This window comes from Anas platyrhynchos, chromosome 18 (genome assembly GCF_047663525.1).
Source record: "Anas platyrhynchos isolate ZD024472 breed Pekin duck chromosome 18, IASCAAS_PekinDuck_T2T, whole genome shotgun sequence".
Taxonomy (NCBI): domain Eukaryota; kingdom Metazoa; phylum Chordata; class Aves; order Anseriformes; family Anatidae; genus Anas; species Anas platyrhynchos.
Window position 1 is genome coordinate 10,388,302 of NC_092604.1, and position 23,504 is coordinate 10,411,805.

The window sequence follows — 23,504 nt, forward strand, 5'->3', positions numbered from 1 at the left end:
GCCGCTTGCCAAAAGCACCCCGGCGGCTCCCAGCCTGCTGCGCTGGCAGCGGGGCCGGAGGAGGTGGGGACAGGCTGCACGCGTCTGCTGCTTAAAGGGGGGAAATAAAAGGGTGTGGGCGAAGGGAGGAGCAGCGTTTTTGGGGTGAGCGTGGCTCAGGTGTGGAGCTGAGGCCTGAATGCTTGTCTCAGCCCAGGAAGAGTGTGGGTAGGGTGTCCCCAACTGCCCCAGCTCAGGGCACCCAGCACCCAAAGGTGGCACCCGCAGCCCCTCCGCGCAGACTCCCAGAGACTGCCTCCCCCTGCTGCACACCACAGACCACGGGTGCCTCGGTACCGTCATTAAGCTTTTATTTCCATCGTCACAAAGTTCCTGGGTTCTGTTTTTGTTTTTTTTTTTTTGTCTGTTTGTTTGGAACCGGTTGTTTTGCTCGGTTTGCTCTTGAATTCATCTCAAGACAAGGCAGCAGGGCATGCAAGCCGGGAGGCCGGCACGGACGACGCGCAGACAGGCTTCACCTTGACAAACGAGGCTCTTCGCTGGAGCTGCTGCTTCTCAGCCCAGAGCTCGGCTGCCTCTCGGGGCAGGGCTTGTGGCCACACGAATGGAGAGAGAGAAGGGAGGGGGGTTTTCCTGCAGCACCGGGTCTTGTGCGTGCCACCAAAACCCCGGTGGGGACCCTGTGCAGCAAGCCCCGAGCTGCTGCGGTGCACCGGGGGCTGGCAGCTCCCTTCTTCACCCCAAAATTCACCCCAAACCTCCTGCCCCCAGCCTCCCCAAAGCCCTGGCAGAAGGAGGGGTGTCCAAAAGGTCTCAGCCCCCCCCAGTTTACATAGGGAGCGGGTGAGCTGCTTGGTGCCACCGTGCTGGCTGCGGGTCACCGCCCGTCCCCTCCAAACCCACCCGAGAGCAGCTCCAGAAGCCTTGCAGCCGACCCCAAAACCCCTGGTCCAGCCCCAAGCAGGGATCAGACCCCCCAGGACCCTTTTCACACCCCAGCTCAGGGTGGGGAGGATGCACCCCCGGCACCAACAGGGCTGGGGTCCCCCTCTAGCTCTCCGGGAGCAATCCTGGGGGCACCCGATTGCAGCGATTAAAGGGCAGCTCCGGAGGAAAACTCCCACCTCGCTTCTCTCTCTCGTGCCCTGGTACAGAGGCTGGGGGGGGGCTGTGCCCCAAAACCCTACTTTTCCAGGAGGAAACGTCTCAGCCCAGCCCCAGCGCACAGGGAAAGGCGGCCACAAAGCAGCGACAGCGCGCGAACAGAGGACTGAAAAGAAGGGGAGCACAGACACTGCGTTTAATCAGGCAACACTGACGGGACAAATGAGGGGGGGACACACACACGCTGCAGTCACCGGGGGGGGACGGGGACACCCACGCCTCTGCCTCAGGTCCCCCTTCCCGGTGTCATTTCAGCCGCAAAACCGAGCGCAGGGAGCGGCCCGGAACGGGGGGGGCTCCTGCCGGCTGCTTGGTTGGGATGATGATCGGGTTGAAAATGAGGGACTGAAATTAATTATTTCGTGGTGGCGGCTCCGACCCAGCAGCTCCTGCCCCGCTCCTGGAGCTCCACGCGGGTGGGTTTCTTGCCGAACCCCCGTGGCTGTGGCCCAGCACCCAGCCGCTCTCCGGGGCTCAGCCGATGTCAGTGATGGGGAAACTGAGGCACGAGGAGGTTAAGGCCAACATTTCCAAGCAGGAGGAGCTTCAAGCCGTATTTGCAGCAGTACCGAGGAGCTGCGCGTCCCGGTGATGCTCAAGGAGGAGGTGGGGGCCCCAAGGAGAGAGTGGAGGTGTTGCCAAGCCGGGGTCCCACATCTGCAGCCAGGTCTGGGTGCTGTGGCCAAAATAATCTGCTCTGGGGCATTCAGCGTGCCAAAAGGGGGCAGGACAGACCCCACAGCGGGACAACAGCCAGCCCCGGCCCTGCAGGAGGGTCCTTCCCCTGGGAAAACTTCCCCTCATCCCCCAGCAGGGTCCTCATCAACCAGCAAAGAGCTCTGTAATGCAGGCAAAACCCCAATTTTTGTTCCTTTTTTTTTTTTTGTCAAATGTGCAAATGCTCAGAAAAGGATGAGAGGGGGCAGAGGGGGCCGAGGGACTGCTCCATCCCACCCCATCCGCACCGGCTGGGCAGACGCTGAATTTTGGTATTTTGGGTGCTGGAAACTCCTTCTAGCTGGCTGCACACCCCGCTTGCTTTGCAGGTTCTCCCCAAAAATTGGCGAGGGGTCGAGCTCGCTGTGTCTGACCTGGATGAGCGCTGACGGAGCTGAAGCACAGCAGCGGGCTGGGAGGGGCAAAGCCAATGCAAAAGGCATTAAAAAAAAAAAAAAAAAAAAAAGGAGGAAAAAAAAAAAAAAAGTCTTCCAGGGGAAGTGACAGAGCAAATATTTGCATTTTCCTGGGAATTATTCCGGGTGCTGTGGGTCCGTGGTTTCCCAGCAGACGATCCTCGTGGTGTCACATCGGTTGGCACCGGGGGGGGCCCAGCGCAGCGGGTCGGGATTGGAGATGTTGGAGGCACCGCGGAGATGTGCAGGAGGGAGCTGCGTTTTGGCCACAAAGCGTCAAAAAAAAGGAGTTCCCAGGGCGAGGAGGGAGCGACGCCTTCCAGGAGCCCCCTGCAGCGGGACAGGGGCACCCTCGGGGTGGCAGAGACGTTCCCGTGGGCTCCCAGGCTCAGGGCTTGCGATTGCGCTCGGTGATCCCGTGGGTTTCCGTGGTGGGCACGGGCTGCCCCGTGCGCTCCAGCTCCCGCAGCCCTTTCGGTGCACAAAGCTCCAGTTTTGGGCTCTCCTCCCTGCCTCTTCCTCTCTGCCACCAGCTCTTCCCCCAAATCCGGCCGCGGCTGCACCCGCTGCTGGCCGTACTGCGCACAAAGTCAGCTCTCCTCGGGGATGGGGAAAAGCATTTTTGGAAGGGCATTTTTTTTGCTTTGGGGCTGCGCTCCTGGCTTGCAGCAGAACCTGGCGCATCCGATCCGAGGTGCTGCTCCCGCGGCTGACGGGCAGCCAGCTCCGTGCGGGGGGCAAGCACGCCTTGCCACCATCCCCGAAGAAAAATAGGGACAAAGGAATGGGCTTGGGAGAGAAACCCAACCCTCCGTTAATACTTCTCATGCAGGAAGGAAAGGAAACGAGGCGAAGCAGCACGTGCTGGGCACCGGCTGCCTCCTCGCCCTGCCCCGCGGGGAGGCCCAGCTGGTAAAAAACGGAGAGCAGAGCAATGGAGCAGGAGGGGCTGCCCAAACTGACCCCCAGCTGAGCTGGCGAAGAGGAGGGAGACGGGAAAAATGCAGGAAATGGGGCAAATGGGAAGAAAAAAGAAGCTACGCCCCCCCCCTTCAAACATCAGCCAGCACACGGCGTGCAGGGGGCGGAGGTGGGGGGAAGGCAGATTTTTGGCTTCGTCGTTATTGCAGGCTCCCGATGCCCTGCAATAGTGTATGAGGATGTAAACCTTACAGATCATCACCTAGGTGTTCGGACACACACACACACGAGAGACTAAACACGGCAGCAACATTTACAACGAATAAATAAAGATATCGATCGTCGAGATAGGCATATAAAAAAAAAAGCCTCACTTCTTTCCACCAAAAAAAAAAAAAAAAAAGAAAGAAAAAAAGCACGATACCGTCTCACAAAAATAAAATAAAATAATCCTATAATAATATATATCCCTAGGGACCCGGGCTGGGCTGCCAGCGGCACGAGGGCTGTTCCCCATCACCGTTCGTGCCTCGGCTCCCCGAGCAGCACCCCGGGGTGCCGGCGCCCCGCTACCTTTGGGCTCCGTCTCCAGCCGGCCGGATCCCAGGAGAGGACCACGCCGGCGCATCCGCAGTCTGCTCCCGAAACGTAGGGAAGAGGAGCAAAGGGGGCGAGGAGGCTGGAGGGGCTCTGCCTTCGGTGCCACTCGACCCATTCCCCCGGCCCCGAAGTCCTGGGCGCTCGCCGCCGCTCAGACCGTGGTCTTTTGCAGGTTTTTTTTGGAAAAAGCAGAAGTTGGCGAATGGCAACGGCTGGTTCGGAGTGCAGAGAGGGGGAGTGAGCTCGCGCTTCAGGTGCATCCTTTGCTCGCGGAACAAAAAGGAAGGCCGGAGAGGGACAGGCAAGCTGCGCGCTGCGGTGGTCGGATGGCACGGAGAGCATCTTCCCCCAGGCATCTGCGGGAGAAAACCACGTAAGAGCGAGGGGCAGATCCACAAACGCCTTGGGGGTCCCCAGCTGGGAACGCAGAGATTGTGGAAAGCTCAAAAATCCAGGGGGTTAAACCAAAAGCAGGACCCGGCACGGTCGGTGACCCCCAAACCCACCCCGAGACATCTCCGCACAGCCCCGCGGGGCGCGGGTGCTCAGCCCTGGGGTGCTGTGAGCCACGGCTTCCCTGGGACCGCCGGCTCCAGGGCACGATACAGTGACACAGGACGTAAATGAAGCATTTAATGGAATATTGCTGCAGTGTCCCCGTGCCCCCAGCTCACCAGCTGCCTCCGTGCCTCCCCTGCAGCGTGCGCAGCTGAGAGCGAGATTGGTGCCGCGGGCCCTGCCGCCACCGAGCGCTCGCCAGCTGGGCGGGTTTTCGGGCACCCTCGTGGACTGAGGGGCTCTCGGAAGCACCCCCCGACCTCCCCACCCGCAGCTCCCCCACGCCGGACTCACCGCCGCTCGGCCCCAGGACTATACGAGCCCGTCGTAGAGGGAGAGGGCTTGCACGATGGAGGGGTCGGCCTTGGAGCCCTCCTGAAACTCCTGCAGCGTCAGCTTCCCGTCCGCGTTCTGCAAAACGCCCCCGTTGAGGTGCTGAGCACCCCAGGGCCCCGGCAGCACCCCCGCTGTCCCCACCACCAGCCCCCCCTCGGATCCCATTCCCCATCCAGCCCCCCCAAGCCCGCAGCAAGAGCAGAGCCACGGGGGAGCTCAGCGTGGCAAATCCACCTGGCGTGGATTTGGGGACCCCCAAAAGGCACAGACCCCACAGACGGCCCCATGGCTGCCCAGAGCCTGTGTTTGTGGGGATGGGAGGTACCTGCGAGAGCCCGGATGTGGCAAAGGGGGCCCAGAACTGCCTCCTGAACCCACAATGTGATCCTCACCTTGTCCATCATGGCAAAAATCCGATCCACCCTTTTCTCCGGTGTGTTTTCCTCCTCGGGAAGCTCCACCGTGTTGCCCTGCAGCAGCAGGATGGGACACGGTCACACGCAGGCACAGCTCGTGTCCTGCTGGGCGGTGTCCCCAGCTGAGGGCACGCGTTTTTGTCCCCCCCCCATCCCCACCTGCAGCCCCCTCATGGCACAAACCCAGGCGGACCCGACGGCCGGGCGCTTACCACCATCTGGTAAATGGCATCCACGATGTCCAGCATCTCGTTCCTCGTGATGTACCCGTCGTTGTCCAAGTCGTACAGCTTAAACGCCCCTGCGAGAGAGATGTGGAGATGCCTGGGGCCTCGACACGTGCCCAGTCCCGATGGAAACCTGCTTCACCCCCTCACCGCCCCCCAAAGCCACCCCAAAGCCCAGGGCTGAGCCCGGCAGCGCCCCACGGGGCCACTTACACCTCAACTTCTCATCCAGCGTCCCCCTGGAGGTGACCGACAGCGCCTGGATGAACTCCGAGAACTCGATCCTCCCGTCCTGGGGGAGGAACAGAGGGGTGTGAAGGAGAGGAGGGGGCGAAGGTGCCGCTGCCAGCCCCATGCCACACGAGCCAGCCCCGTGCATCCCGGCGGTGCGAGCCAGCTGCCGGCGCACAAGGCGCAGCTGCCAGCATCCCACCGCGAGCGCTGCCCCCGCTGCGAGCGCAGGGGACACCTTGCGGGTGGGCTTTTGTCATCGAGACATCTCATTTCTCCTCTCTCGCCGCCTTTCCCCACGTGATTCTCATCGAATGAAGCGAGCGCGGGGGCTCGCTCGCTCCAGCTGCTCCGTTTTAATTTCACGCCCCGGGGAGCGCTGGAATATTTTGCGCCTCGAGCGTTGCGCAGCTGTTCCGAGGCACAGCACTGAGCTGAGCCAGGGGGGGAAGCAGCATGCTTGGTACCTGGGGGTCCCCTTGTGCCCCCCCTTGCCCAAATCACCACCAAACCCACCCTGCCAAAGCGCAGCCGCCGTCCCAGCCCTGAACCCCGTGCGCCGTGCCCGCGGCTCGCGGACTTACTTTGTTCTCGTCAAAGACGTTGAAAACAAAGGTGGCGAATTTGGTGGGATCGCCGAAGGGGAAGAACTGCTTGTAGATCTTCTGAAAGCCGGCGGCGTCGAGCTGCCCGCTGGGGCAGTCCTTGATGAAGCCCTTGTACCTGCGGAGGAAGGGCAGAGGGACGGGCGTTGCGCGGCTCCTCTCGCTCAGCGCACCCCCGGAGGCACGGAGGTGCTGGGTGCCCCCGGCCCCGCTCCCCTCGCTGTGCAGCACCCAACCCATAGGGCACGAGGTCCCGGTGGGCATCACGGAGCTGGAGAAGCGCTGAGTGGCCCCGGTGACACCGAGCAATGCCCGGCAGCAGCCCAGGATTGAGCCACGTTCACGTTGCGCACTGGCAGGGGATGGGGACACCACAGCGGGGAGCACACGTGGCACATCCACACCTCAGGGCACAGCCCCAGAGCTGCAGCCACCCCCTAAATTCTGATCAAGGGAAGCTGACACCCTGCTGCCGAGCCAAATTCCCATTTAAAGACCCTCCCTCTGCAAGGCTCGCAGCAGAAGCCCCAAAAGCACCCCCAGGACCCCAGTGCCACGTGCCCATCCTACAGCAGCTCGGCTGTGCCATGGGATCAGGCACCCATGGGACTCGTCCCGGCTGCCCCAGCCCCGGGCAGCTCCTTGGGCTGGGCACAGGGAGAGGGGCAGGAACCCTTTAAACCCCAAAAAAGAGCTGCTGCACCGGGGGCAATCCCAGAAGGTGCAGGGGAAGGGGACGGCCGGTTCCTGGGTGAGGGGACAGCACTGGGACCCCGTGGGACCCCCTGGGACCCCGCAGGGCACACGAGCATTATGCAAGGCCCTGTCTGGATCCGCCAGCACCCGCTGCAGCGGCCGAGGGCTGGAGGAGGAGGGGAAGGGGGCGGCGAGGTGGGAAACCAAAGTGCCGGTGACATCTTTTCCACGGTGCTGCAGCGCTGACTCATCGGGGTGGGGGGATGGGGGGGGGAGAAGGATGAGAGAAAGAGATAAAGAAAGAAAAGCTTGACTGGTTTGATAGGGAGATGAAAGGGAAGCGGTGGCTTTTTTAGGGCGTCGCGTTTGGGGGGCGGAGGGGATGGGGTGGGTGCACGCTGCCAGAGAGGCATCGCCGTGTCCTTGTCCCTGTCGGGGCCGGGCTGCCAAGGGACACCCGATGGCACCCCTGGGTGCTGGTGCCGTGCCTCAGTTTCCCCCACCTGGCTGCTGCAGGTCACCAAAGGCTGTGTCCAGCCCCAAAACCACCACGGGGTTGTGAACATCCAGGGGCCTGTTAGTAGGGGAAAGGCGCCCCGTGCCTTGGGCAAACCTCTTGTGGGACCCTCTCCACTCAGTCCCCGAGCACCCCCGGCTCCTGCCCCGCACCCCCAGCACCTCACTGCCACGCAGTACTCACCACTGCTGCACCTCCTTCTCCGTAACTGCAAGAGGGAAAAAAATAAAAAAGAGGGGAAAAGAAGAAGAAAAAGGAATTTAGTGTTTGCCCAGTGCTGGTGCTGCTCTGCACTTCCCATAAGCCGCTTCCAGGCCTGGAAGGGGGAGGAGGTGCCCATGGGCACCACGTGCCCAAACCCAGGCTTTGCATCCCCGTGAGCTGCAGCCTCCGAGGCACAGCCCAGGGCTCACCAGGGGGTCACCCTGGCCCCCCCCAGCCCCAAAAGCAGGGAGCCTACAAGGACGTTTTGCTCCCTGCGAGGGGAGCACGGTGAGATGCTGTGAAACATGTGGGGCTGGTTCGTGCGAGCAGGACCCGGCCCTGCCCTCCCACCTCCCCGCAGCCAAAAGCATCCCCAAAACATCTGCAGGAACGTCTGTTTTGGGGTGCCAGCATCCCCTCGACCAGGCTCACCAGCCCCTCGCCCCCCACCTGCTGCTGCCCTCCAGTCCTGGAGGAAAAGCTCGCTGCAGCTCCCGAGCCCTTTGCATGAGCCTGGTGCTTGGCAGCAGCTCCCTCTGGGTTTGCATGAACACACAGCATGTGAAATTTGGTTCCTTTCTGCAGCCCCCCCCCTCTCACCCCCCCTTCCCGGGATTATTTTTAGCTGCAATTGTCAGGTTTCCATGCGGTGCTGCCCGCCGGGGATCCCCCGCAGCAAACGCTCCGCGCCCCTGCGCACCTCCTGGGGGAGGAGGAGGGTGCCGAAGGCTGCGGGATTCACCCTGCAGAGCCCCCCCGACAGCAAACCGAGAGCAGCACGCGGTGCCGATGGGGATGGTGACACGGACAGGGCTCTGACGGGCAGGGGGGGCGCGGTGCTGCTGGTGCCAAAATCATTTCAAGCACGTGGGACGGAGCAGGAGCTGTGCTGGGTGCCAGGTGGGCACGGAGCGCCCCAAGCATCCCGCCCCAGCGCACCCCTGGCACCGGCCTGAGCGTTCCTAATCAGATGTCAGGACACTCGGAGACCTGCAGCCTGCGATGCTTTTGCTTTGCCACCCCTTGGGGATCGCCACGTGGCTTTTCCAGCTCGGGATGCACCCGCCCAGCAATGGATGCTCACAGCACATCGCAGCCAGCTTGGAATTCGCACGTTTCGCTACCCAGGTGCTCGCTGCCTCCGAAGCACACGGATGACGGCGGTGAAACACATCACCAAACCCATGCCGGGCCTCTGGGGGGGGTTCACAGGGCTTCGGAGAAACCCCAAAATACACCGACTAGAAGATGGTGAGCATCACCAGCCCTGAGCAGCTCCGGGTGCCGTTCTAGAGCTCGCCTTGCAGACAGCAGCCCCAGCTGAGGGCAGCTGCAGAGCCCAGAGGAGCTCAGCAGAGGAAAGGCTGTCACGGCGCGGGCGAGCACTCCGGGGAGCCCCAAACCCCAGCACCCCGCTGTGGGAGCGGTGCCGGGCTGGCACACGAGCAGGGAGCCCGCTGCCAGCACGCTGGCACGGGGGAGCGGCCTCGTTAGTCATTTCCCTTGCATCGCGCATCTAAATAATAATAAAAAAGCAATAGGTCTGAAATCCGCCGGGATAACGAGGCGGAGCGGAGATGTGTCAATGTGCAAACGGCTGATAAAAATAGAGAGCCGAGCCACATCAACAGATGCCAATTACCTTGGGTGGCAAATAAAAGGCAGCAGCCTTCCAGCAGAAGGATTTACGACGTGCCTGGCAAAAGGCGCAGGGCGCAAAGGGCAAGGGCTGGCGGGAGGTGGGTGCGAAGGCAGGGGGGGTCCCAGCCCCAGGATCCCCACACACCACAGCCCCGAAGGGTGCAGCAGGGTTGGGCTCTGTGGGATGGCAGCCAAAGGGTCGGCTTGGTGGGGGCTGCGGGGGCAGGAGTGGGGAGAAAGGCTCAGGGATGCTCAGCACCCAGGCTGGAGGATGCTGGTGGGGTTTGGCTGCGCCACTGGGGGGATTTGGAGGGTTGTTTTGGCAGGGGTGTTTGGTAGGAGGAGAGTGGTCGTGGGAAAGGGTCGCACAGGAGTGTCCTTCCAAAAGAGATGCTGAGCAACGCCTCGATCAGATGCAGCCTTCTGTGCACACATCCCCTGGCACCAGGATACCCGTCGGAGCTAACGGGATTTGCGCCTGGAGGATGTGCAGAGGTGCCCCCAGGTACCAGCCCCGTGGCCCCAGGCTCTCATGGAAACCAACAAAGGCAGGTGGGAGGAGGAAGAGGAGGAGGAGGAAGAGCAGGACCTGGAGCAGCGCTGGGGACAGCGGCAGCAGCGTGGGGACACGGCCAGGTGCTCAGCTCAGCACCTCTGGGAGATTCACGTTTCGCTCTCTCGCGCTCGGCTTTTCTCCCACCGTGCTATTTCGGTCCTGGGAGCTGCCTTTCAACTCCAGCAGGAAACAATTAAGAAATCTGTGCTTTTTTTAGTACAGGAGAAACGCTGGTAACGACACGCGCGGGCTGGGCGGAGGGCGGGGATGCAGCCGGCTGCCTGGCACCCGCGGGGAGCGCGCCCTGCTCCGGGCACTGCCCCTGGGGCTCCCTGGGCCCTGCAGGGAGGGATCCTCAGCTCCGAGGGTTTCCATATCTGCAGTTACCGAGCCCAGGCAGGTCACTGCTTTGCGGCTGCGTCTTCCAACTGGCCCAACCTCACCGGGTTTGGATGCTCTGGGCAGCACCGATGAGGGATGCTGAGGAGCGTCCCTGCAGCAGGGAGCTGCGGCCACGTAAACCTGGGGGGCACGGCACCCTCCTGGCCGAGCTGAGCTGCCAGGGGGTGCATGCAGGAGCAGGGCTGCCCCCCACACCCCTCCCAAGCCGTCCTCAGCAGCTCAGGGCGCTCAGCATCTCTCCGGCACGCAGAGCGCACCCGAGCTTACAGAAAGTGCGGCGGCTGCTGCATTCCCCTCCCCCCCCCAGCATCGATTCCGGCGCGATGCTGAGCTGATGCAAATCAATTTGCAGCGATACAACACAGGCAGGCTCGACCCCGAGCGCTCAAGGACAAGGGATTGCCCGCAGCGCGTCCCAGCGGAGTGGGGCCCCGCTCTGCGGTGCCGGGGGCGCACATCCCCAACGCCCTGGGGCTCAGCGGTGGTCCCCCAGGGACGGACGGCCCACAGAGGCTTTGGGGCTATAAATAGTGCACGTAGCTGCTCCTTAATGGATGCAGCGCGCCCTGGGACCCTGCGGGATGAAAGGCACTAAATAAAAGCTGGGTTCAGGTATTCATTATGAACCGTGATGCTGGAGGAGGCATCGCCGAGCTGGGAGCCCCCGCGCCGCGCTGCAGCCGCCCTCCCTCCCGCAGGCACAACGCCGTCAGCACCGATGTTTCCGCCTCTCTTGTCAAAGCGTGGGGAAAGGCACGGGGAAATGCTGAGCACAGGGGCAGGAGCAGCACAGGAGCTGCCCCAACCCATGCCCACGGGCCCTCGCTGCCCCTTTGCAGCACCCCCAGGTGCGTCCCCGCTCCCATCTCAGCCAGGAGGAAGGTTTCGGCCCCGCATCCCACACCGTGCACAGGGACACCCAGCACCAAGGGGACAAACCTCAGCTCCCAGCTCCCTCAAGCAGCACCCAGCCCCCTGCTCCCAGCTCCCAGGACCCCAAACTCCCACCCTCCTGCCCCCTCCTCCCCATCAATCCCCAGCAGTGACAGCGCTGTCACCACCCGCCCTCCGCATGCCCCCTCTCTTCCCACCACCCAGCTGCCACTGCAGCAAGAAACAGCTCCGGTTAATCATTGCTCGAGCCCGTTAATTTGTTTGCCAGGCTGCGAGGAGAGGAGGACGCGGGGCTGCGAGTCCCCACCCGCGCTGTGCCCGCGTGGGAGCTCATTATTTATAGGACCAGGGCAAGGACGGGGCAGCTGTAGGGCTGCGGGAGAGATGGCCGGACCCCAACCCCTCTGGGGACGCTTCTCTCACATGACAGCACCCTGACCCCAACAGGGCTGCCAGATCAGGAAAACCAGAGTTAATTATTTCCAGCCACAAATGGCACTCGGCCTCCAGCTTACCTAAAGACGACGCTCTCCGGGCAGGTGGATGCTTGAGGCCTCCTAAACCTCCCTGGGATGCTCAGTGCAGCGCCCAGGCGAGGGTAAATTGGGCACCCACGTGTGTGCAGAGCGTGTGCTCCTGCATGAGCAAAATGTGAGCTCACACGTGAGTCAACTGGGCACCCACGGGTGTGCCAAGTGGGCACCCATGTGTGTGCCAGCCGGGCGCCCATGCGTGCACTGCATGGGCACTGCAAAAATAAACTGTGCGGCTCTATGCGGACAAGTTGGGCACTCATGCATAAATTATTTGGGTGCTCCTGTGCAGATGATTGGGTGCTCATGTATAACTTCATGGGGCGATCGTGCACGCACTGCCAGGGTGCTCAGGCGTGAGCAAAAGGGGGACTCAGGCGTGACCGCGCTGGGCACTCGCGTGTGGTTCTGTTGGGTGCTCGTGCATTTATCGGGCACTCATGCATGAACTAATTGAGCACTCAGGAGTAAATTAGTGTAATTAGCAGATTACACACTTGTGCACGTACTAATTGGGTGCTCAGGCGTGAATGGATCAGGTGCTCGTGCATAAATTAATTGGACCCTTGAGCGAGAACCGATGGGGGGCACAGGCACCAAGGAACTGGGCGCGTGCAGGGACCAGCGTGCGACCGAGCACCAGCCAACTGGGCGCCCATGCATAAATTAACTGGGTGCTCCTATGCCAATTAATTGTGCGCTCGTGTGTGCACTAATTGGGCACTCATGTGTGAACTTATTGGGTGCTGACGCGTAAATTAACGGGGCGCTCATGCATGAGCTAATTGGCCCCTGATGCGTAAAACAACGCGGCGCTCCCGCGTGAACCCAGCGCACCCTGCAATTTGTGCCCAACACACTCCACCCCTCACCTCTGCCAAACACATAGTTAAGGATTGTCTGAAGATAAATGTGTTATAAACTCCGCTTTCAACATCGTCACAATGTTAGTCTGCATCAATTACAAACCGCGCTGCTCCTCCCCGCGCACAGGCAGCCGGGACCAGCAGGACGCACGAGTGCTCGCTGAGATTCGCTCCTTGCCCTGGGATTGGGGTTGCAGGGACGAGCACCATGGCCTGAACCAATCCCCACTGCACGTGGAGCCCTTTGCCCGTGGGCTTGCAGCAGGTTTCACACCTCATTCTGCCAAACACGTAACCGTGAGGGTCGGGGCATCTTGTCCAGGACCCCCAGCCCAAACTACAGCCCTTGGCCCTACAGAGCGGGTTGCGGGGTTAACAGCATCACAGCCGGAATGGTTGTTACAGATTTCAAGCCTCTCCCCACAAAGCACGCCCCAAGCAGGCAGCAGCAGCTCAAGCCCTTAACCAGGCTTTAGCCAGGACTGCAACGGTCCAGGCAAGGACTGAAAACAGCGCTGGAAGCACCCACAGACTCACGCGTGCAAGAGCGATGGGGCGTCCCCCAGACCCCAAAATGCACTGAACGGCACCAGCCGGTGCCGTGTGGCCGTTCCCCTTTTGGGGAGCAAAACGCCTGCCATGTGCCTTGGGACACGGCTTGTGCCCGGGGACTTTGTGCAGGCAGAGGGGGAGGAAAGCAGCAGCTTGCCCGGGGCCGGCTGGAGCGTGGGCACGGAAACTCCTCCAGCAAACAGCACGCCCCCAGCTCCGGCACCAAACTCCCCCGGCACGCAGCACAGGGCTGCAGGGACGTGACACCCCCAGGCTGCTGCAGCACTGGGGGCTTGCTGCTGGCCCCAACATCACCCAGCCCACCCCGTGCCTCCTGCCCTGCTCTGTCACTTCGGGTAGTGGGGCCAGGACCATCCATCGTCCCCTTTTAGGGCGCTGCAGGGCTCCCCCAAATCCCCACGGTACATTTGGTGACGGCAGCTTTTAAGATACGCCGCACGTCAGCACTTCAGAAATGTGGGTTGTTCGGCCCTGACGACTTGGTTTCATTTAAATTCTGGATTAAATATGTAACCGACGTCCTGGTTAAACATTACGGAGCGCGCTGCCTTCCTGCCCCCCAGCAGGGCTCAGCCCCACGGCTACCGGACTGCCCGAGGACTCGATCCGCTCCCCCTCCTGCTCCAGGTCACCCCCATGGACACAACCATGGGAACAGCCTGACCGCCGATGCTGTGGCCAGCCCCGAAGTATTTCCTTCTGCTAACCCAAACCCTGCGTGCCCACAGCTCCTCCCCACGCACCCCAGCAGCGCTGCCCACACGTCCCCAAGGGGGGACCCATCCTCAGCATCCCATTGCCACCGTCCTCCTCCTAGCGCCCTCGTTGTAGGGTTACCAGCACCGCCAGAGCTGCCTGCCTCTCAGAGGGGGACACAGCCACCCCAGCACACACGGCCCCGCGAGCCGCTCTGCTCTCATCTCCCCCCGCGGCTGACACGGGCAGCAAAACCAATATGCAGTTAAAATCCCTTTTAGACTGCATTAAATATTCAAGGGGCCGACAGCAGGCTTTGGAAATCGGGTTCGGGGAAGAAGCAGCAGTCGCTCTTTGCAGCACAGGCAGCAGAGGAAGGGCAGAGCACTGAGCCCGGGCTGGGGAGTTAAGGAATCAGGCTGAAGGCTCCCACGGCACAAGCCGGTGGCTGCAGCAGGTTTCTCCCTGGCTCTGTTGGATCCCAGCTTCCCCACGAGCCGAGGCAGCGATGCCCCACGGCACAGCCAGCCCTGCCTCCATGCAGAGACAAAAAACAAGCCCCGGAGGGCGAGCGGCTTGCAGGGGGCAGGGGAAGCGAGCCCTGCTCCGGCACAGCCCCCGGCACAGCTCGGGTCCTGTCCCCAGCACAGGGAACCCACGGCAGCAGCCACCGAAGAGCCACGGCATGGGGCAGGGCACCCCGGGCGCATCACTGGTGAAGGGGGTGGGGACCCTGGGTGCCTTTTCTTAGGGCTCCCCCTGTCCTAAGAGGGCCCAGAAGGCGAGGAAGGCACAAAGCGAGGCCACGAATGTCCCCCCCTGATCATTGGGCTCCTCCCTGAAGCAGCCGCTTCCTTTGATGCCTTCAGAGCCTCTTGTTTCACAACCTTAATTATAACGGCAGCAGCAAAGGTCAGCAGAGTGGTTAAGCAGATCCATTAACATGTCAGGGGATAAATGAAATGTGATTCTTCCGATGCCTTCGCAGCACCAGGCCGTGGCTGCCTCGCTCGGTTGTGGGGTGGGGGCCAAGGTCCCCCTCGTGTCCCCTCCTCGTGTCCCCCCCGGGGACCACAGGGACAGGGTGCCGCAGGTCTGAAGCCCCAAAGCTCGCTGTGCTCACACCTACCCTGGGACAACGAGATGTGGGATTTGCCACGAGGAGAGCAGGGTCTCCCTGGGGAGGGGGCTGCAGGTGCTCTCCAGGCCACCACAGCCCCCTGGAGACATAAAATTGGGTCCCCCCCCCCTCCAAGATCGCAGTGACCGGGAGCCTGCACCACAGCCACCACCTCTGCAGCACCCGGGCTGGGCGCTCCCATCCCCAAATTCCCTTTTGGGCTCCTGCAAATGCCTTTATGCACCAAAAGCAGCCAGCAGCAGCTCGGCCTCCAGCCGGAGGGCTTCCAGCACTGGGCTTGCGCCCACCTCGGCACCCCAAGGGGAGGCTGCAGCCCCACACCACCCGCTCACCCCCAAGGAGAGGATCCCGAGGCACCGGCTACCCCAAAATGGTGCACACAGGGCAGAGAGAAGGGACACGGGGCTGGTGCTACACCCAGCCACTGCGACCTCCCCACACTCTGGGTGTTTCCCCCATCGTTTGCTGGCACCGGGTGCTCAGGCACCGGGCTTGCTTCTCACCAGCGTGCCCCAATTTCCACCGGGTGAGCAACAGGAGGGATTCCAACACCAACCAGCCTGGCAGAGGAACCCAAAGCCCGGGGCCAAACACTTTGGAGGATAAAAATAAACCCACAGCGGGGAGCCACCGACGCGCTCCGCTGTGCCACCCGGCCCCCTGCTCCTCCCCACGGCCCCGGCTCCATCCCTGCACCCCCCCAGCCGAGGAACCCCCCCGGTTTCCTGGCTGCAAACTGCTGCAGCTGGAGAATTTTCTTCCTTTTCCCCGCAGAATTTAGCCAGCCGCCCCGTAACTACCAATCGATATGTTTGTAGTTTGCTCTTAAACTAATGCCCATTAATTCAATGCATTACTGTCGAGCAACAGAGCCAATTTTGCGGCTTATTGTAAAAGAGCAGAAAATGATGATGCCGGAGTGAGCTGAAAATCCACAAAATAGATCACAGTGGGTGGGACGCGGCTCCTGGGAAAAAGAGCATCTTCCTCTGCTCGCACCCTCTGCAGCCCGGGCACCGTTCCCGTGCCTCCCCCAGCACCCCGGGTCCCGGGGGGGGGTCACGGCTGGCGTGGAAATAAGGCACTGTTAGGGGGGCTGCAGCGGGGAAAAAGCTGCGGAGAGCAAACTTGGAGAGCAACCCCCAGAAACGACCAGAGGGAAAAAGCTGAATTGTGCTTTTCCAAAGCACCCTCAGACTTTTAAGCCTGTTTTGTGATTTGGAGGGCTGCCGGCACGGTGGTGGTGCTGCGAGCAGGGACACCCGGCGCTGCGTTTCTCTGCCTGGAGTCCATGGAGAGCCCTTCCCAAGCACCACGCACGCTCTGCGCCCACACCTGCTTTGCACAAGCTGCCCTCGAGGCCTGGCCAGGACCTTCACAACACCCCAGGACCTTCACAAGCTCAGCAGAACCCACTCCCAAATCCCACGGTGGCCCTGGTGCAAGCACCTGGAGCTAAATCCCCAGCGAAGAGGGGAGCCGGGCACGGCCCCAGCGAGAAGGGGGCTCCTCGAGTCTCCAGCATTAACACCCCCGGGACAAAACCCACAGCAGCCAAACCTGTCTCTGAGCTACCTCAGCGAGGCACGGGGAGGATTAATAATAAATTAATGATTATAAAGCACTCTGAGAGCTTTTGGATGAGAGGCTCCATGGAAGCACAAGGCAGGAGACGATTTATTATTCATTACCGCTGCCGTTCCTCCCGCACGCTCCCGCACAGCAGCAGCCCGGCCCCCAAGGAAGGCTGAGGCCTTGCAGGGCTCGCTTGGTGCTGCCAGATTTTCGTGGGCACTGGGAGATGATGAAGGACTCACGGCGATGGGTCCAAACCAACAGGGCAAGCCCTTGGGCGTCCTTCTGCACCTTCAGGTGCCCAAGTGCCATTAAAGCCACCCCCTGGCACCGTAACGGGGAGGGGAGCCCAGGTGAGGGTCCCCAGCTCCTGCCCTTCCCCATCTGCTCCTGGAGGGCTCAGGACGAGCTGCGCTGAGCAGCAGCAGTGACACGATTTTGGTGGCCAACCTGCAGCATCCTCAGCAGCACCCCCAAATCGCTGCGCCCAGGGCCAGAGGAAGACCCCGGTGGTGTCACCAGAGGGGACGGGGGACACCAGAAGCCACCCGGCACTGGGACATGGTGCAGGCTGGGGGTGCGGCCCCCCTGTGGTCCCACAGGTGTGACAGATCTGCAAAAATTGCCAGAGAGGTGCTGTGACACCACAGACCCGTGTGACATGGGCAGGAGCCACTGTCCCCTGCTCCAGCCAGGGACCGTGTCCCTCCTAGAGCACCCAGTGCTAACCTGCACTGCCACCTGCATCTCCTCGGTGCCCAGATTCCCCCAAAAGCAGAAGGAAATGAACATCTTCCAGTCTCCCAGGGGCTGGAGATAAATCAGAGGCTCCCAGATGTGCCTGGGAGGGCCCCGTGCGGTGCTTGGCTAGCCAAGAGAGCATACGGCTTGCCTTGACGGCTGCAGAGAAGGGGCAGAAACACTCAGCAAAAGGAATTAATCCCGGAGACAACAGGGGGAACGAGCAGAGCTCAATGAGCAGGGCCTGGTGTTAGTGATGGCCACACGGAAAGGGAAGGGCACCCGAGAGAGAGATGCAGAAAGTTGCGAGTGAAGCGATTCCAAAGGCGGTGACCCCCCGCTGGCCCCATCCCGCAGAGACACCCCCAGACGATGGTTCCTTTGGCGCTGCATCTGTCAGCACCGCCGCTGGGAAGACACGGGGCAGCTCTCCCCGTGTGCCAAAGCCTGGGGCCACCCATGGGTGCAGAAAGCCCAGCGCTTTCTGGACATCACCAGGGGATGAGGCTGCTCTCTCCATCAGAGCTCGGATGCGCGCACGGCGATCCCCAGAACCAGCCCACCTGCACCCGCCGTGGGGACACCACAACCCACCTCCAGCCTCTGCCACCCCCAGGGGCTGGCCCTGCCACCTATTTTTTGCCATTTCTGCTCTCCGAGCCGCTGAGCCGGGGTGCCCCAAGCCACCTTGCCACCCCTCGTGGGCTGGCTGCGCCCTCCTCCCGGCTGTGCACCGGCGAGAGAGAGGGAAGCAACCCGGCGTGTGGGGTTGTGCAATGCACCAGCGTTGCCTCCTCTCCATATGGGAGAACTTGCTGCATCCTAATCTATTGCCTTTTTGGGTAAGCGCTGCTGTGGGACTGCAGCAATGACAGGGGGAGAGGAGAGCTCGCAGGTCTGCCGCACGTTAGCGGCTCCCCGGCCAAGGAGAGGGGGGAAATATCTGCACCCGGAGAGAGGGGAGGCAAACTTGAAGCGTCAGAGCCTTTGTTTCCTTTGTGCATCCCTTCAGGATAACCAAAAATAAAAAATAATAATAAAATTGGGTTGCTAAAACTGGATGGCTCAGCCGCCAGCCACGCTAATAAGATTAGAGCGGAGGATCAGAGGGGAAAGCCACTCACCCAGAACCCAGGGTTATTGAACTGCTGCTCAGATACTCGCAGGAAAACACCGAACCCGGTGCCGGCGCACACAGCAACAAAGGAGCCCCCGCCAAGTAACGCCCCCAAACTTTGAGGGCCACCCGGACGCCCTGGTTATGGGGGCAGAGCCCCCAGCCAGGGGTACGCAGCCAGCAGCGGGGCCGGGGGGGTTCAGAGCAGGGCCTGGGGGGGGGCTGAGGGCAGGATGCGCCCCCCCCAATATCAGCAGCTCCGAAACAGGCCGCGGAGAATTGGGTTGGGAAGAAAAACGCCGGGTTCCTGCGGCTCCCTGCCCCTCTCCTTGCCCCCGCTGCGTGATATATATAAATAAATAAAAATAAATAAATACACCCAGGGCTTTTTTTTTTTTTTTTTTTTCCCTTCCTCCTCCTCCCAGCCTAAATCCCTGAATTCTTGCAACAAAGCCCGGCGGAGCCTGCGCCTTCTGCTCAGGGAGCGGGGCCCCGGTGCCCGGGGAGCTCCGTGCGGGCCACCAGGGACCGGAGGGAGCCGAGGGGCTGCGGGGGGACCTGGGGGGGACCTGGGGGGGACCTCGGAGCCGCCGCCCCCCGCGCCCCAGCCGCCCCCCGAGGCACAGCCGACCCCCCCACCCCCTCCCCGGTATACTCACAGTAGGTTTTCCTGGTCAGCTCCTCCACAACTTCGGGCTTTAACTTGCTGTTGGATTTCCCCATGGTGGCCGGCGGCTCCCCCCGGCTCACTGCGGGGGCATGGAGCGCCGGGGGCCGGGGGTCCGGGGAGGGGGGGGGGGAGAAAGCTCCCTGCCCTGGGCTACATCCCGGGGAGGGCAGGGAGGGATAGGGGACGGTTGGAGGGGGGGGTTAAAGGGGGGGCTTTGTTGCCTGGGCTCGGTTTAGCAGAGCCGGGAGGAGCTGCGGGGCCGCCCCGTGGCTGCGCGCACCCTGCGCGCGTCGCCCTGGCTGCGCGCACCCTGCGCGCCCTCCCCGCTCCCCGCCCTCCTCCGGCAGCCGGGATGGGAAAGGATGGGGATGGGGATGGGGAGGGGGTGGGAAAGGATGGGGAGGGGGTGGCAACGGGGGGCGGCCTCCCCCGGCACAGGGAGGAGGAGGATGCGCCGTGGGGATGGGGTTTGGGGGGCTCCGGGGACGCCCCTCCCCAAGGACCCCCCTGGGGATGCCCAGCGCTGCCCACGGCTGGGGGCAGGTCCCCGCCTCCCCCCCATACTCTGCGGTGCGCCCATGGAGCCCGAGCTCGGTTTAAACCCCCCCCCCCGGCTTCAACCTCCAGAGATTTGTGGCACTGCCAGGAAACCGTGCGAGCTCTGAAAGCGGCGGATCTCGGCTTTTTTTATTTATTTATTTTCAGCCTCAAAACCACGCAGGGCTTCAGGGCTGTAGCAGAGCTCTGCGTGCACGCACGCACGGCCATGAGCTGCGCCGATGCGCTCCATAAATTCGGTTTTTCTTCCCGCCTGTGTTGCAACCAGGGCCTCGCCGGAGCTGCCCGGGCACGCCGGCACTGCTGTGGCAGCAGCCAAGGAAAGGGAAAATAAAAACACAAATCTGTGCTTGGATACAGCGAAACCTGTCCGCAAGGCTGCGGAGAGCTCAGCACCAAACACGGGGCCTGTGCTGTGAAGGGGAGGAGGAGCACGGCTCATGCGACATTGGCTCTGCACTTTTTTGTGTTTTTTTTTCCCCTTAAACCAGCCAAGGGTTGCCTGCCGCTCAGATATCCAGGAATACATTCCCCAGGTAGATGTTTCCAAAACACATAATCCTCCAGGATCCTGCCTTCCAAAACCGAGCTAGTTAAGGCAGAGGAGGAAAAAAAAAAAAAAACACCTCCCTCAGTGCCACGGCCCAGCTGGGGCCCCCAGCAGCCGTGTGCCCGGGGGGTGAGCTCTGGCTGTGCCCTGCTGCGAGCAGAAACGGTGCAGGATCCTCCAGGAGCCATGCAGGATCCTCCAGGAGCCATGCAGGATCTGCTGCGCCCAGCTGCAAGGAGGCAGCGAGGGTTGTGCTGCCCGCCAGCACCCCTGGCAGCTGCTGGTGGGGTGTGGGTGGCTTTTAGGGACAAAAGCCCGCCTGCCACTCGTGCATCAACCCCGTCAGATTTTTATTTGCCCCCCAGAGCTGCTGCAAATGCCCTGTGTGACCCCTTCCTTCCAGCAAATTACCCATTTTTCCAATTTCTCCCCGAGCTGTGGTCGTGGTGCTGTATGAACACCCCCAGCAGACGTCCCACACCCTCCCCGTGCTGCGCAGGCCTCCTGGTACAAGCCCTGCTGATGCAAACCTGATGTTACAGGGATTTAATGCTATTTAAAACTCTGCCCTGTCTCCACCGCTGAGAACGCTGAATAGAGAGCTCGGATCTCGCAGAGGAGAGAAGAGTCATCAGGAACTGTGCAGGCCCGTCACTTTCTCTCCCTAATTATTAGCTTTAACCCTGCTATTGCTTCAATAACACCACCGGTGGCATTTCCCGGGATGCAGTGACATTTCCACAGCCAGGGGAATGCAGCCCCGGCCCAGAAAGGCTCCTGGGGCTGGTGGCTTTGAAATCAGGCACAAACCAAGCTGCCCAGCCGAACGTGCCCAGAGCTTGGCCAAAGGTGCATTGAGATGGGAATTGGGGCAGAGGGTACCCCAGGGAGCCTGGTGCTGGAGAGGGCAGCGGCAGGCAGCCTGTGCCAGGCCATGAACTCGGCGAGCAGAGCGCACAGCCCATGCTGTGATTCCTGGGGAAAAGCCAAATTCCGCCGGGCCTGAAAACTCGGGGAGTCGGGCGGCAGCGAAGTCTCAAAGCCTAGGGATGGGGGAGGAACGCACGCGCGAGGTTAATTATATCAACCGCCAAAAGAGCGGCTATTTTAAGGTTAATGCTTAATGATCGTGAGTCAGAAAAAAAAAAAAAAAAAGGGAAAAGAAATCATCGGCGTCAGCGCTGGCCGCTCCACCAGACGAGCTGTGGTCACTGCTGGCACAGAGAGCCGCTGAAATAGTTGCTTTGGAGTTGAAAAAATTCCAGCGGAATGAGTTCAGTTTCCTGGTGCCACAGCCGGGAGACGAGGAGGCAGGAACGAGGCAGGAACAAGGCAGCTGGGCCTGGGCACATCCTCGCCTCCCCCGGTGTCCCCCTGGGCTCAGATGGCAATAATTGTGCTCACGAGTGTGGTTTCATGGCAAGGGGGCTGCGGGAAGACCCAAACGGGGCTCTAAAGCTTCAAGTTTCCCAACCAGGAGGTTCCCGAAGCTCTTTTAGGCTTTACAAACGTGCGACTGCTGCTGCTGCTGCTTTGCCCTGGTTTCACCACGGGCACATCAAACACTGGGTGCCCGGTCCTGGATGTTCAGCAGCAGCGCCTGCGGGTTCTTCTCCCAAGGAAACGGAGTCGCTGATGGTGAAACTCCAGCCAGGCACCGGGGAAGGTGGCCCCACAGCCGCAGGACTGATGCGCAGCCGATGCGCTGAGCGTTACAATTGGCCACGCTATTCATTTCTCTGCTAAATTCTTTTTTTTTAATATTTTTTTTTTAAGACTGTTCTCTTCGCAGCCTCCGGGGCTGTCATTGTTATGCTACCGTGGGAACCCGCACGGGGTGGCAGCGGGAGCCTGTCAGTGGCAGCGCCCAGCGTTTGGCTGAGACAAAGCCAAGCAGGAGGCAGCGGCTCGGCGATCCTCCCTGGTGGCACATCACGAATCCCAGCTGGCACCTGGGAAAACACCTTCTCTTCTTTTCTCTTCCCTTCCCGCAGTGCAGGAGCTGCAGCCCAGCCTCCCGGAGCCTTCAAACGCCACTCGCTACTGGAAGCAGGCAGCACCTTGGTGGGGAACAGAAAAGGAAAGGTTCCTCGTGCCACCGGCCCGGCACGCGCTGCGCAGCGGTGCCTGCACCAGGGAGGATGCCAGCTGCACGGGGAGCAGCAGCTTCTTGCACCCAGGACACCCCAAGACACCCCCACAGCTGCCACCAGCACCCCTGGGGCTGGAAGAGGGGTTGGAGAGGCTGCTTCACCACCCTGGGCGCGAGGTTACTTGGGCACCACGCACCAATTCTAATGCCCTGCTCCAACGGATGCTCTTACCAAAAATAAAAATCTGAGAAGCATCCCTATAAACGGCAAGGCTGAGACCTAAAGCTTTTATTTTTAGGAATACATCAGTGACTTCAGAATAGGGGAGCTGCTTTCCTGCCTCCATCCCTGCTCTGAGGGCAGCTCAGTGGCCGTCCATTCAATTCTCAGCGGAGGGCACTCGCCACGAGCGGTTGTGGTGGTTTTCGCTCCATGAGGCAGGAGGAAGGCAGCCGATTTCTGAGATTACCTGTGAGTCGTGTTCAACCATCAGCTTTTTGGTGCAGGAAGCCTGCCCGTGGTGCTGCACCCCGCATGTGGTGGTGGCCCTGGTGCAGCACAGCCCCAGGAGCAGGGCAGCGCCGGGCACTGCTCCCCTCGGCTGCTTTTAACGCAAGAAAGGAGCTTTTTGAGCAAGCTTGGTAAGCCAGCAGCGCTCTCCAGCTATTTCTGTCCACCCAAACCCCAACCTGCTATAGCTGAATTAAAAAAAAAAAAAATCCAACATGCAAAAATCCTCTTGTACCTATTTTTCAGATTTCATCGCCGTAAGAGGTTGTGCGGCTGCCTCCCACAAGGCTGCTCTGATTCACGGTTCCGCAGGGGCACCGTGGGGCTGGCGAATCCCAGCAGATATATTTCTGCTCAGCTTCTGCAGCAGCAGCTGAAACCAAGACTTCCCGGGAATACAGATGAGGGAGCGCGTTTCCCAGCCTCGCTGGAGCGGGGCCCTGCCAGGCAGCAGCCCAGCTCGCTCCAGGTATGCGCAAGGTTTAATGGTGAAACAAGAAAAAAAAAAAAAAAAGGAGCCTCCACGCCAGCAATTAGGCAGGCAACGTGCTTCCCACCGAGATAAGCAAATGGAGAAAGACCAAGTCGGGCATTTAGTCCCGCTCGCGGCTGATAAGGGATTGCTCCCCGCAGTGTATTTAGGAGGGGTCTGCCCAGTCCGCTGTTCATTATCGGGAACAACGCACAACCTCCTCCATTTCTCTGGGGAAGACTGTTTGCAGCAAAACCCATCTCCGTGGCAGGAGGCTTCTCCCGCCAGCTTTTTTTCCCCCTCTGCTT

At 61.3% G+C, this 23,504-nt stretch overlaps 1 protein-coding gene across 1 annotated transcript; it reads right to left on the reverse strand.

Annotated features, from left to right (window-relative positions):
• Nucleotides 1-333: 333 nt before the first annotated feature.
• NCS1 (neuronal calcium sensor 1) lies at nt 334-19,332 on the reverse strand. The gene is made up of 8 exons (XM_027471232.3): nt 19,003-19,332; nt 7,588-7,612; nt 6,171-6,309; nt 5,569-5,647; nt 5,341-5,429; nt 5,105-5,182; nt 4,671-4,787; nt 334-4,174 (listed from the first exon to the last, which is right to left on the reverse strand). The coding sequence occupies exons 1-7, from the start codon at nt 19,064-19,066 to the stop codon at nt 4,689-4,691; spliced, it is 573 nt and encodes a 190-aa protein (XP_027327033.1). The 5' UTR covers nt 19,067-19,332; the 3' UTR covers nt 334-4,174; nt 4,671-4,688.
• Nucleotides 19,333-23,504: the final 4,172 nt, after the last annotated feature.